Source organism: Convolutriloba macropyga, chromosome 15 (genome assembly GCF_964194025.1).
Source record: "Convolutriloba macropyga chromosome 15, txConMacr16.3, whole genome shotgun sequence".
NCBI lineage: Eukaryota > Metazoa > Xenacoelomorpha > Acoela > Convolutidae > Convolutriloba > Convolutriloba macropyga.
In genome coordinates, this window is record NC_134482.1 from 16,309,232 (window position 1) to 16,323,869 (window position 14,638).

Here is a 14,638-nt window from a genome sequence, read left to right on the forward strand (position 1 = left end):
TGGGTTTTGGTGGCAATTAAGTTTTTAAATTAGTTTTTGCTGTCAAACTGGTGCAGTTTTCGGGCTGTTTTAAGCAATATCTTTGCCGTTAATCGACTTTTTATACAGTTGTAATCTCAGAAGTGCATTATAGTCTAAGAGGCGAGTTAAAATGCGCACGCTCTAGGCTTCCGTTCCCTCTAATCTCAATCTCTGCCCAACTTGAGATCGTAAAGTTTCAAATAGTGAGGAACCTAGAAAAATAGCTAATTTTTAGCCACAACTTCTATCCAGACTTCTCTCACCCACAACGGATAAAATGTGAGATCTACGATGAATACATGTAAACATGCATGTGTCATTTGAATATGTACTCTCTTATCGCAAACTTCATCAGCCGAAAAGTTTAGAAAAAGCTTTCTTTTTCAAATAAAATGCGACTGCCCAACTTGAGATCGTAAAGTTTCAAATAGTGAGGAACCTAGAAAAATAGCTAATTTTTAGCCACAACTTCTATCCAGACTTCTCTCACCCACAACGGATAAAATGTGAGATCTACGATGAATACATATAAACATGCATGTGTCATTTGAATATGTACTCTCTTATCGCAAACTTCATCAGCCGAAAAGTTTAGAAAAAGCTTTTTTTTTCAAATAAAATGCGACTGTTTACAACAAAAGACAGCAATACATCTGTTTTTGGAATCCAAATCTTAATCTGCCACATTTTGTAGCGATGGAGATGAGCAGAACAATATTATGCCGGAAATGCAAAATTAAACTGTAGATTTAATTGTAGAAGTCAATAGAGGGAAAGTTTTAATGCTATTACAGGTATTGCAAAATTTATACTTCTGCTCTTATAAAAAAATAATTTCAAACATTTACAGTACAATTATGTAGACTGACAAAAAGACAGTCCTTTTTGTTCTTTGATTTTTTTTTTCAGTTTTACAATATTACAAAATTTATACTCTATCCGACTAATCAGTCGATCTAGATCAACATAGGAGGAGAACAACACTCATTAGTCTTTCTTCTCTCATTTTGTCTTCTAAGAATCCCAATATCGTGAAAGCCACTTGAAACTTTTCTTGCTCTAATGCTCATCAATTATTTTCGAGATAATAAAATTGCAAAATGCACACCAGATTATAACAAACTGTTTGCATTTATATCCTTTTAGACATTTCGATAGGAAATTTATGAAATAGAAATCTACTTATATTTATTACACTTTTTAAAGTATTTAACATTCGGTGACGATGCTAGAAGTAGTAAAAGAAAGATAACTTCCTCAAAATCATTTTTTTTTCAATTTAGACAAATGTTTCTCTCCTGCACAAAAACCCAAACCGTTCAGTAATCTGAAAACCCAATGAACGGGAGCATAATTTTTGACCAAATAATTTTTTCAAGACAAAACCTCATTCAAAAGTTTTGGGTCACCGTATTGGCATTGCAAATATAAGCAGAAAATTATTAAAATTTATCCCTCAATAGTTGATTTAGTTTTCAGATATTGCACAAAATTGTGCTCCAGGATCTCGTAATTAACTGAATTTTAATTTTACTTCTACTTTTCAGTTTTTAATTAATAACCGTGGAGAGATTGGTGCTGTTATTGGGAACGTATATGACCTTATTCTTGAGTATAAGAGTCTTGAGTTTTCGATTTCGAATATTAATTTTGAAAAAGCTCCATTAGGTTTTATTTCCTTATAGAGTGTATGTGCCTCATAAAAATAATAGTCCGCATCTATCCAAAAATTTAGTTGTTTTCTTTTGTTTTTTCACTTCATGGAAGGCCACAAGCGTCTATCGTGGCTATTTTGCGGCAATTTGCCGGCTATTTTTTTTTACTTTTTCTGTCCCTCTCTTCGCCAAATAGTATACCTTCTCAAAAACAATAAAGAAAAATGCGCAGATTCCCGTTTGCGTGGAATCATAGCTGTCGGATCTGATATGCTGGTTGTTCATGAATTGAATATCACGATACTTGAGGTTAAAAAACTGCTGAAAATCTTTATTTTCTTAAGTTTTGAAAGCAATGTGTTCTGAAATCTCGTGAGTTCTAAAAATGCTCTAGCCTATCATTTGTCAAAATTGTTAAGTTATCATTATCGGTAGAGATTCTGCATCTTTTTAATAGCCGCACAGCGATAGCTGGGGCTATTATTGGCCTTCTCTTGGTTTTTTTTTTATTTCGTCGTCATGATTTTTGTTACGACCATATGACGTCACAGCCACTTTTTGTTCATTCGTTCATGCAATTTCAACTGAATTGCATGTGTGACGTCATTTTTCGCTCTTAGTGGAGCGAGTTTTTTTTTGTTCATGCGCGTGATTAAATTTTTGGTCACACTTGACTTACCTCACTCTCAAAAATGACTTCCTCACTTTAAAATTGACTTTTATTTACTTTAATTCAAAGAGATAAGGTCAAATGGGTGTGTGTCACTCTAAATGAAGGTTATTTGAGATCAGCTAATAGATGCAGCAATAACTTATTCAGATTTTTAATCAAAATATAACAGATCAGCCTTCAATGAAAAGACGATTTTTTTGGTCTGTCTTTTTTACTGTTTTTTTTTAGACTGCCGATCTACGAATCTATTGCGGCTATTTTCTGGCAATCTGCCAGCTATGTTTTCTTCTTTTAAAACATCCCGGATTTTGCCACTTACCACCCTATAAAAACTTATGATTTGTGTGTTGCGATAAGTCAATGTTTCACGGTACACCATATTTAATTGGGTTTTGGTGGCAATTAAGTTTTTAAATTAGTTTTTGCTGTCAAACTGGTGCAGTTTTCGGGCTGTTTTAAGCAATATCTTTGCCGTTAATCGACTTTTTATACAGTTGTAATCTCAGAAGTGCATTATAGTCTAAGAGGCGAGTTAAAATGCGCACGCTCTAGGCTTCCGTTCCCTCTAATCTCAATCTCTGCCCAACTTGAGATCGTAAAGTTTCAAATAGTGAGGAACCTAGAAAAATAGCTAATTTTTAGCCACAACTTCTATCCAGACTTCTCTCACCCACAACGGATAAAATGTGAGATCTACGATGAATACATGTAAACATGCATGTGTCATTTGAATATGTACTCTCTTATCGCAAACTTCATCAGCCGAAAAGTTTAGAAAAAGCTTTCTTTTTCAAATAAAATGCGACTGCCCAACTTGAGATCGTAAAGTTTCAAATAGTGAGGAACCTAGAAAAATAGCTAATTTTTAGCCACAACTTCTATCCAGACTTCTCTCACCCACAACGGATAAAATGTGAGATCTACGATGAATACATATAAACATGCATGTGTCATTTGAATATCTACTCTCTTATCGCAAACTTCATCAGCCGAAAAGTTTAGAAAAAGCTTTCTTTTTCAAATAAAATGCGACTGTTTACAACAAAAGACAGCAATATATCTGTTTTTGGAATCCAAATCTTAATCTGCCACATTTTGTAGCGATGGAGATGAGCAGAACAATATTATGCCGGAAATGCAAAATTAAACTGTAGATTTAATTGTAGAAGTCAATAGAGGGAAAGTTTTAATGCTATTACAGGTATTGCAAAATTTATACTTCTGCTCTTATAAAAAAATAATTTCAAACATTTACAGTACAATTATGTAGACTGACAAAAAGACAGTCCTTTTTGTTCTTTGATTTTTTTTTCAGTTTTACAATATTACAAAATTTATACTCTATCCGACTAATCAGTCGATCTAGATCAACATAGGAGGAGAACAACACTCATTAGTCTTTCTTCTCTCATTTTGTCTTCTAAGAATCCCAATATCGTGAAAGCCACTTGAAACTTTTCTTGCTCTAATGCTCATCAATTATTTTCGAGATAATAAAATTGCAAAATGCACACCAGATTATAACAAACTGTTTGCATTTATATCCTTTTAGACATTTCGATAGGAAATTTATGAAATAGAAATCTACTTATATTTATTACACTTTTTAAAGTATTTAACATTCGGTGACGATGCTAGAAGTAGTAAAAGAAAGATAACTTCCTCAAAATCATTTTTTTTCAATTTAGACAAATGTTTCTCTCCTGCACAAAAACCCAAACCGTTCAATAATCTGAAAACCCAATGAACGGGAGCATAATTTTTGACCAAATAATTTTTTCAAGACAAAACCTCATTCAAAAGTTTTGGGTCACCGTATTGGCATTGCAAATATAAGCAGAAAATTATTAAAATTTATCCCTCAATAGTTGATTTAGTTTTCAGATATTGCACAAAATTGTGCTCCAGGATCTCGTAATTAACTGAATTTTAATTTTACTTCTACTTTTCAGTTTTTAATTAATAACCGTGGAGAGATTGGTGCTGTTATTGGGAACGTATATGACCTTATTCTTGAGTATAAGAGTCTTGAGTTTTCGATTTCGAATATTAATTTTGAAAAAGCTCCATTAGGTTTTTTTTCCTTATAGAGTGTATGTGCCTCATAAAAATATTAGTCCGAATCTAACCAATAATTTAGTTGTTTTCATTAGTTTTTTCACTTCATGGAAGGCCACAAGCCTCCATCGCGGCTATTTTCCTGCAATCTGCCGGCTATGTTTTTACTTTTTCTGTCCCTCTCTTCGCAAAATATTATACCCTCTCAAAAACAAAAAAAATGCGCAGATTCTTGATTGCGTGGAATCATAGCTGTCGGATCTGATATGCTGATTGTTCGTGAATTGAATATCACGGTACTTGAGGTTAGAAAATGCTGAAAGTCGCAATTAACTTTTTAAATTAGTTTTTGCAGTCAATTTGGTACAGTTTTTGGGCTTTTTTAAGGAATATCTTTGCCGTTAATCGACTTTTTATACAGCTATTATCTCAGAAGTCCATTATAGTCTAAGAGGCGCGTTAATATGCGCACGCTCTAGGGATCCGTTCCCTCTAATCTCAATCTCTGCCCAACTTGAGATCATAAAATTTCAAATAGTGCGGAACCTAGAAAAAATAGCTAATTGTTAGCCACAACTTCTATCCAGACTTCTCTCTCCCAATACGGATGAAATGTGAGATCTACGATGAATACATGTGCACATGCATTTGTCTTTTGAATATGTACTCTCTTATCGCAAACTTCATCAGCCGAAAAGTTTAGAAAAAGCTTTATTTTTTAAAATAAAATGCGACTGTTTACAACAAAAGCCAGCAATACATCTGTTTTTGGCATCTAAAGCTTAATCTGCCACATTTTGTAGCGATGGAGATGAGCATCACAATATTATGCCGGAAATGCAAAATTAAAATGTAGAATTAATTGTAGAAGTCAGTTGAGGGAAAGCTTTAATGCTATTAAATATATCGCAAAATTATAACTTCTGCTCTTTTAAAACAATAATTTCAAACATTTACTGTACAATTATGTTTACTGACAAAAAGGCAGGCTTTTTGTGTTCTCTAATTTTTTTTCAGTTTTTACAATATAACAAAATATATCTATCCGACTAGTTAGTAGATCTATATCAAACTAGCAGGGGAACAAAATGCATTATTTTTTGTTCACTCATTTTGTCTTCTAATAATCCCAATATCATGAAAACCACTAGAAACTTTTATTGCTCTAATGTTCATCAATTGTTTTCAAGATAGTAAAATTGCAAAATGAACACCAGTTCAGATTATAACAACCTGTTTGCATTTATATCCTTTTAGACCTTTCGATAGGAAATTTATAAAATAGAAATCTACTTAAGTTTATTGCACTTTTTGAAGTAGTAAACATTAGGCGACGATGGTAGAAGTTGTAAAAGAAAGACAACTTCCTCAAAGTCTGCCGGCTATGTTTTTACTTTTTTTGTCCCTCTCTTCGCAATATATTATACCTTCTCAAAAACAATAAAAATGCGCAGATTCTTGATTGCGTGGAATCAAAGCTGTCGGATCTGATATGCTGGTTGTTCTTGAATTGAATATCACGGTACTTGAGGTTAGAAAATGCTGAAAGTCGCAATTAACTTTTTATATTAGTTTTTGCAGTCAAACTGGTGCAGTTTTTGGGCTGTTTTAAGGAATATCTGTGCCGTTAATCGACTTTTTATACAGCTATTATCTCAGAAGTCCATTGTAGTCTAAGAGGCGCGTTAATATGCGCACGCTCTAGGGTTCCGTTCCCTCTAATCTCAATCTCTGCCCAACTTGAGATCATAAAATTTCAAATAGTGCGGAACCTAGAAAAAATAGCTAATTGTTAGCCACAACTTCTATCCAGACTTCTCTCTCCCACAACGGATAAAATGTGAGATCTACGATGAATACATATGCACATGCATTTGTCTTTTGAATATGTACTCTCTTATCGCAAACTTCATCAGCCGAAAAGTTTAGAAAAAGCTTTATTTTTTAAAATAAAATGCGACTGTTTACAACAAAAGACAGCAATACATCTGTTTTTGGCATCTAAAGCTTAATCTGCCACATTTTGTAGCGATGGAGATGAGCATCACAATATTATGGCGGAAATGCAAAATTAAAATGTAGAATTAATTGTAGAAGTCAATTGAGGGAAAGCTTCAATGCTATTAAATATATCGCAAAATTATTACTTCTGCTCTTTTAAAACAATAATTTCAAACATTTAAAGTACAATTATGTTTACTGACAAAAAGGCAGGCTTTTTGTGTTCTCTAATTTTTTTGTTTTTACAATAAAACAAAATATATCTATCCGACTAGTTAGTAGATCTATATCAACCTAGCAGGGGAACAAACTGCATTAGTTTTTGTTCACTCATTTTGTCTTCTAATAATCCCAATATCATGAAAACCACTAGAAACTTTTATTGCTCTAATGTTCATCAATTGTTTTCAATATAGTAAAATTGCAAAATGAACACCAGTTCAGATTATAACAACCTGTTTGCATTTATATCCTTTTAGACCTTTCGATAGGAAATTTATAAAATAGAAATCTACTTAAGTTTATTACACTTTTTGAAGTAGTAAACATTAGGCGACGATGGTAGAAGTTGTAAAAGAAAGACAACTTCCTCAAAATCTTTTTTTTTACAATTTAGACACAAATTCTTCTCTCCTGCACCAATACGCAAACAGTTCAAAAAATAAAACAGACACGACAGACATTGCAAAAAATGGAATGAACTGACTGAGAATTAACTTTTTTTCATCTGTTCTTTTCTAATGTTTGTCAATCAATCTCGTAAGTAGCCTAAAGTCTTTTGCCTATGTGAACAGCACGTTTTATTTTCTAATTAACTGTAAAATTTGACAAAGCATGAATCCAAAAACGCCGTTGAAATTGGCAAGCGCTGTGGTAATCTATTCTACTTATGGGTCAAGAAGCCCACTGGGTTTTTATCTAAAAGTGAATCAAGAAATCTGGTTAAAAAATGGCAAAGTTTGCATAAAAATGACAGAATTGCAAAATCAGCGTACAAAAATTTCGTTGCTGCTGAAGATGTCAACTTTAATATTCACTTTGAAGGAAAGTAAGAAGTACAATACAAAAAGGGGAAATCTGCCGGTGGTCTTTGGTGTCAACGCTGCAAAAATTTCAGATTAAGGAAACCCCGAAAGTTTCTTGTTCAGTGCCGCTTTTATGGAATAGAAACGCTAATCGATCTCTGGCGATAAGAGAGAAGTCAAAGTCGGCCAGAAAAAGGTGAAAATAAAGTAGAGCTCAGTTGAGAATTACGACTCTGGAAACGCCGAGAAATCTATTACCCTTACAACTAGTTTCACAGCAAACTTTTGGAAAATAGTCAATAATAAAAGTGGTCTAATAATATTTCAGTTTTGAATAAAAAATAACTAGCAAGCAATTCCGGAATATTTGTGAAAATTAACCAATAATAATTCGTCAAATAAACTGAATTACTGAAATCGAAAATTGAAAAAAAAATGAGTTTTCATGGTGCTCATTTTACGGAGGACCGCCATTTTATTGTAGTATACAATTATATGTATATTGAACGCGTGAGTCTATTTTATATTACAGAATTTGACACCAAAAACGATAGCTCACGGATGCTATTTTTGGCATCCAAAGCTTAATCTGCCGCATTTTGTAGCGATGGAGATGAGCAGAACAATATTAGAAAAATAGCTAATTTTTAGCCACAACTTAGCTAGAAAAATAGCTAAATTTTAAATTTTAGCTACAACTTCTATCCAGACTTTCTCACCCACAACAGATAAAATGTGAAATTTACGGTGAATACATATGCACATGCATGTGGCATTTGAATACATACTCTCTTATCGCAAACTTCATCAGCCGAAAAGTTTAGAAAAACCTTTCTTTTTCAAATAAAATACGAGTGTTTACAACAAAAGACAGCAATACATCTGTTTTTGGTATTCAAAGCTTATTGTGCCACATTTTATAGCGATGGAGATGAGCAAAACAATATTATGCCGGAAATGCAAAATCAAACTGTAGAATTAATTGTAGAAGTCAATTGAGGGAAAGTTTTAATGCTATTACAGGTATTGCAAAATTTATTCTTCTGCTCTTTTAAAACAATAATTTCAAACATTTACAGTACAATTATGTAGACTGACAAAAAGACAGTCTTTTGTGTTCTCTAATTTTATTGTTTTTACAATATAACAAAATATATAATCTATCCGACTAATTAGTAGATCTAGATCAACATAGGAGGGGAACAACACGCATTAGTCTTTTTTTTCACTCATTTTGTCTTCTAAGAATCCCAATATCGTGAAAACCACTTGAAACTTTTATTGCTCTAATGTTCACCAATTGTTTTCAAGATATTAATATTGCAAAATGCACATTAGTTAAGATCATAACATAAACTGTTTGCATTCATATCCTTATAAACATTTCGATAGGGAATTTATAAAATAGAGATCTACTTAAGTTTAATACAGTGTTTAAAGTTGTAGACATTTGCTGACGATGGTAGAAGTGGTAAAAGAAAGACAACTTCCTCAAAATCATTTTTTTGAAAAAAAATCAGATCACATTCTTCTCTCCTGCACCAAAACGCAAACCGTTCAAAAATAAAACAGACACGACAAATTTTGCGAAAAATAGAAAGAACAAAACGAGAATTAACGGTGGTCTTTTAGTCGAGAATTTTAGACGAGAATTTTAGTCTGTTGGTCTTTTTTTGCGATTTTTCGCTTGACCAATTTTTCGTCTGACCCATTTGAGTTTCGTCCTCAAAAACGGGATAAACAGATAGCGCCCAGCGGGCATTGAATGCTCTCAGAGCTTTCAGCTCACTAGTGTCCAAGTATGCGATTCACAGAAACTGTTTTGGAGACATACCTATGGTGTGAAGGGCGGTTCGTAGAGTTTGACCCCGCCCCCCACCTACATCAGCCCCCCGGTGCACCCCATTGCTGCGCTCACCTCATTTGAGAGCAATTTGCCCACATTAGTCAGTTATGTTCAAAATTTTGTTTTGACAAAGATCAGAGAACATTATTAGTTGCCTGTATATTATATGGGAGTTAAGACCAGTTGTCGCTTAATTGTATTTTATATCATAAAACACATTTGAATAGTTTTGTTCCTAATAAAATAGTAGATCTAATAATAAAGTTTTTAATTGAATTATATGCCGTATTATTCTATTAATGGAACGTAAAAATAGCTAATTTAATAGATGATTGATTTGGCCTGATTTGCGCTCTTCAATATCAATGTCTGAATTTTTCACCAGTTAGAGAGTTTCCTTCAAAATTAACAGGTTTTTATTATATCATTGTAAGTGATATCATTGATACTGAATTATCTTTTAAGTGAGTATTTGTTTGGGCGCTAAAACTGAGCGTCCCTTGAAATCAATGAGACCAAAAATTTTAAAATCGCGAAAATTGGAACGTTTGCAATGAAGAAAAATTGTTTTCAAATTGGATAATTTATTTGTAAAGTGTATGTTAGTAAAACGAGCCCACTGGAACTGAAAGCTCTCTTAGCTCATTGATGCCCTAATAGCCTTCATTTGACCTTCAGAAAAAAAGGTTGTTTTAAGGCCAGTTCTTTTGAGACAATCATGTACAAAATTTATAAAATATGTGATTTGGCTCTAGTTCTCATGGGAAGAGCAAATTTTTCGAAAGCTCAAATTATAGCAGAAAGCGTGAAGCCAGACGATTCAGCAGCCTTACTTTATATTTGAAACTGAAGCCAATTTCCTGATTGTAAACAATTTCTACATAATTTGGCAAATTACAAAAAACTGAATGAAAAGTACGGAAGTACGGTATTAAAAAGTTTATCTGCCAAAAGTTTGCAAATCTTCAATAACTCTAATCAGGCAGAGACTGAAGTGCGGGAAACGAAATAGAAGGTCATATGTACTGGTAAAAAAAATTCAAGAACTTGTTGTTCGCAACACCAATGAGAGGAAAGAAATTCTATTGAAAGTCCATTAAAATGATTAATTTTTAAAAAAGGCTTGTAGAAATATAATTCCGGATCCCTGATAGATAGTGTTAGCTCTTTTATCTCTGGTTCTTGTGCGAAAAGGTTGCCTCATTGTTTTTTTTATGGCAGTGATCTTTTGAAAGATTCAAAAAAATTAGCTAACTTAGCTAATTTGGTCCATCATTTATGCGAAAATGCTAAATGAGAAAGAGTCAAAGGAAATGTTCCAGCAAGGAATTGTGATCTCAAACATTGAAATCACTATTATTTTGCTTAAAGAAATTATTTTATAACAATCGAGACCAATTTGAAGGAAAATTGCTGAAAAGTGCACAAACTCAAAGTAATTTAAATCAAGTTCAAAATAATATAAATTGACCACTGTTCGGAAAAATTTTAATCCTTGAAAAATGCGAAGTTTAAAATGCGGAATTATATCGGCTGGCCAAAATTGACTGAACAAAAAAACAGTTGGGCATATATTTCCCCCCCCCCCCCTCGCAAGTGGGGTCGGATTAATGAACATATTGTATAATCAGCAAAGCAAAGTCAATCGTTGCATGTTGCCTTTTTGACCTATTGGTGTTAAATGATTATTGAATCAATTTATTCTGAGATCTAATGAAACGAAGCAGTTAGCTTTCCGTATGAATTGTTTGTGCAACAAATTTTAATAGCTGCTACCTCAGGGATATCTCTGGGATAATCTGTTGCATTTCTGAGATATCGCAGCTCATTTGACATTGATCTTGATTTTATTAACGTATGGATGGTCTATGAGTTTTGTCGAAAATCCTTTTTCATTAAAAGTTGGTCTATTTTTTTGAGAAATATGAAATTATAGAAAACTACAAAATTATAGCTTCTCAATTATTGTATGTTTACGGCCATGATTACGGGGGTTTATAATAGGAAAGAACCAAAGTTTTTGTGGTTTGTTACTACTGCCGTTTTGTTTTTAGATGTGTTTCGGTCGGCGGTGCAGCCTTCGTTCTTCGGACCCACAGTGACGACACTGCTGAACAGTTTCTGTGACTTTGTGGACCAAATTGGCAAGATCTGTGCCCTGTTGGTCCAGGATGTCCAGATGGACTGCAACCCCTGCGAGGCTCTCTTCCTCAGACAGGCCCAGGAGTACATTGACATGTTCAATAAGTACGTAATTCTCCTTAAGATTTTACCTATTTTTTTAAAAAAATTTTGAACTGGAACTTATTGTGTATATCAGATATGTAATCAGGAATTGGATTTTTTGCGGTTTTGACACGGCGCCCACCCCAGCTTGTTGGTGATAATTAGTGTTTGACTAAATTTGATCTCTGATTTTTCCTGAACGGAGCTGGTCGTTAATCATAGCTAAATTAGTTATTTTTTTAGTGAATGTCTTGAATTGTAAAGCTACTTTTAAGTGTGGAAATGTCTCGATAATTTTTGTCAATAATTTCTCTGCATAATCATATAGTGCTATATATTTCTAATAATTTAAGGAATCCAAAATGATGACAGGAATTGATCTAGAATGGGAAAACTTCAACCCGTCCATAAATAATCGAGGAAAATTAATAATTTTCGTTTGCAGACCGTCGGTCTCGTCGAAACTGTTTAAAATTTATTTAACAAAGAGTGTTTGGTAAAAAAAAAACACATTTGCCTTGAGATGTTTCGAGAATTGCAGCTTCAGAAATTGTTTCTAACCCAAACTAAAATACATGGAATTATTGAACAGAAGATTTAGATATGTCTTGACAAGACTAGTCGAGTTCGACGCTTATGTGACGTCTTTTTCAGGTTCCTGTCCCTTTTCTGTGATGCTCACTGTATCGGAAGTTTCGAGTTCTGTGCTCTTGGTGTTGCGGTTGCCTTTTTCGAGAAAAACAAAAAATGCATGTGTGACCTGGCAGGACCAACACCTGGCAAAGAAAAAGACCCCCCTATGCATCAACTCCTCTACCGACTTCTAGAACGACCAATATCTCGAGTCGTTTTCTACCGAGATATGTTGACAAAGTTAGCCGAGTGTTACCCGAGTTTTGTGAACGAGCATGGAATCATAATGGCAGCGCATGAAAAGTGGGAAAATTTTTGGGCGTATATTTTGGAGCAGAGAAAACAGGCTGAAGCAACTAGACTGTACTGGGATAATACTGCTATCAAGATATCGGTAAGTGCATATTCAAAAATTATTTGGTTAGTCTATACTTAATCTGGGTCATATCCCTGAAAAAAAAAACATCGTAGAAAAAGGCTGAAATAGAAATAAGCGGATCTTTTCCGTTTGTGCCCACCAGTTACAGAACACGTGCCATTACATAGTAAACCGTTATGTAAAAATATGGCACGTCGCGTCTGTGGGGTGCAAATAATGTGCGGCCACTAAGCTGGGGGGGGGGGCACAAGCGGAAAAGATCCAAATAAGCTAAGAATTCAGTTCTCGAGTAACTGAAGAGTGATTCAAGTGGTCAAGTCATCTTAGTATTCTATAGTCGAGTACCATTTGATTTAATTATCGATAGTTGTTTCGCCATAGGGATTACTCTACAAAAAATGTAATCTCTCATTTTTTTTACCCCGTAATCTAATTTTTTTTTTACCCCGTGAAGCCTGATCTTTTTGTTTTCAACGTCATCATTTCATTGTCATTAGTGACTTTTAAACTTAATGATCTGACCTCGTGTACTGAGAAAAATACTTCTTTCATTGAAGATAAGGTTGAGTGTTATCATTTGAAAGCCCTGCTGAGGAAAATATGGGTTTTAAGTAAAGATAAGTGTAAGATAAGTTTGAGATAAGTGTAAACTCTCAAAGTTGATAATTTCAGTTTATTTATTAATATTTTAATTTCAAGTAGAAGAAACTTAACAGAAACGCGAACCTCTTTCAGTTACTCGTTCATCTAAGTGCGAAAAAATAGAATTTGTTATTTTCAAACTGGAAATCATAATTTTGCTATCTACTAGAAAATCGAAAACGATTTTCAGATCAAGCAAAGCTCGTTGGAATCACCAAAATTTTGGACATCTGTTGAAGGAAAATAACATTTAGAATGATTGAAAGCTGATACTACGTTAAACAAAGAATTGCTCCGCTTTATCTACTTTTGCCTCTTTTTGTCATTTTGCGTGAAATCTGTTCAACCTCTCTAAGCTAGTTTTTTTCTTCACGTATTCTGCTCAAAGTGCTTTTGAACAGCAGTTGCTCGGCAAAATAATCTGAAATCAACAGTCAGTATCGAAAAAGCCAATATTATAACTTTGTTCTAATTAGTCTTAGTTACCAGATGTAAATTTTGTTGGTGTTGCTTTTATCCTTTTTATCCTCCCATTTTGAAACTGGGGAATGCCTACATAAGGAAGCCTATCAAAGTAGCGCGCAGTTTTGACATTTTTCAAAATTATCCGATGACAAATATTTTCCGTCGAACTTTTGTCAATCATTTCTATGCTATCTACTTGGTTAGAAATAAAAAAAATACGGTAATGGAAAGTTTTAATTGAGCTTAGCTTTTTCAGAACATTTGATAAAACTATTTTTGCGTTCATTTTCGGAATTTCTTCTTGATTATACATCAGAAAATTTAAATTGTAATTAAATAAATGAATGGATGGATTAAGTCACGTTAATGATTCGTTTTGTAGATGATGTCTCGTCAAATATTTGAATAGCTATATTTTCATGATCATTGCCTTGCAATAATGCTTCAGCAAAGGTTTTTTCACACTGACCGCTTCATTTTTGATTACTCTCGAACGAAATCTGAAGCAATTAATGTAGGCATATGTGTATTTTATGCAAAATTTTGGGATCGTTTCCGTTTGTGCCAAACCCCCCCCCCCCCCCCCCCCCCGTATGTTATGCTCCCCCCTGTTACAGAGCACGTGCCATTACATAGTTAATCAGTATGTAAAAATATGACACGTGCGTCTTGGGGTTGCAAATAATATGCACCCACTAAGCTGGGAAGGGGCACAAACGGAAGAGATCCAAATTTTTGCTGGACCCGTTTTGACTTTTTAGTGACTTTTATGTTCCTGACTTTTTGTTTGTTGTATGATCTAAGTTAATCTCTCATTCTCAATTTTAATCAACTCAAATCAATTAGAGGCAGTTTAATTCTAGAAGTCAATTGCAAAATTGTTTTCATTTTGTACATTTAATCTGAATCGTTGTGTATAAAAACCTTTGTTGATGTCACTTGAAATCTCTTTGTGAACCTATCCATCACCCGTCAGTAGTTAGAGCGAATTTTGTCCGACGATAGCTGTTTATG

General features: G+C 33.8%; 1 protein-coding gene across 1 annotated transcript in view; it reads left to right on the forward strand.

Annotated features, from left to right (window-relative positions):
- The window catches only part of LOC142354460 (alsin-like), a 168,711-nt gene that overhangs the window by 39,424 nt on the left and 114,649 nt on the right, over positions 1-14,638 (forward strand). Inside the window, exons 10-11 of the mRNA XM_075406762.1 lie at positions 11,334-11,526; positions 12,160-12,532. Coding sequence (XP_075262877.1) covers positions 11,334-11,526; positions 12,160-12,532 — 566 coding nt within the window. The remainder of the gene's footprint in view (positions 1-11,333; positions 11,527-12,159; positions 12,533-14,638) is intronic.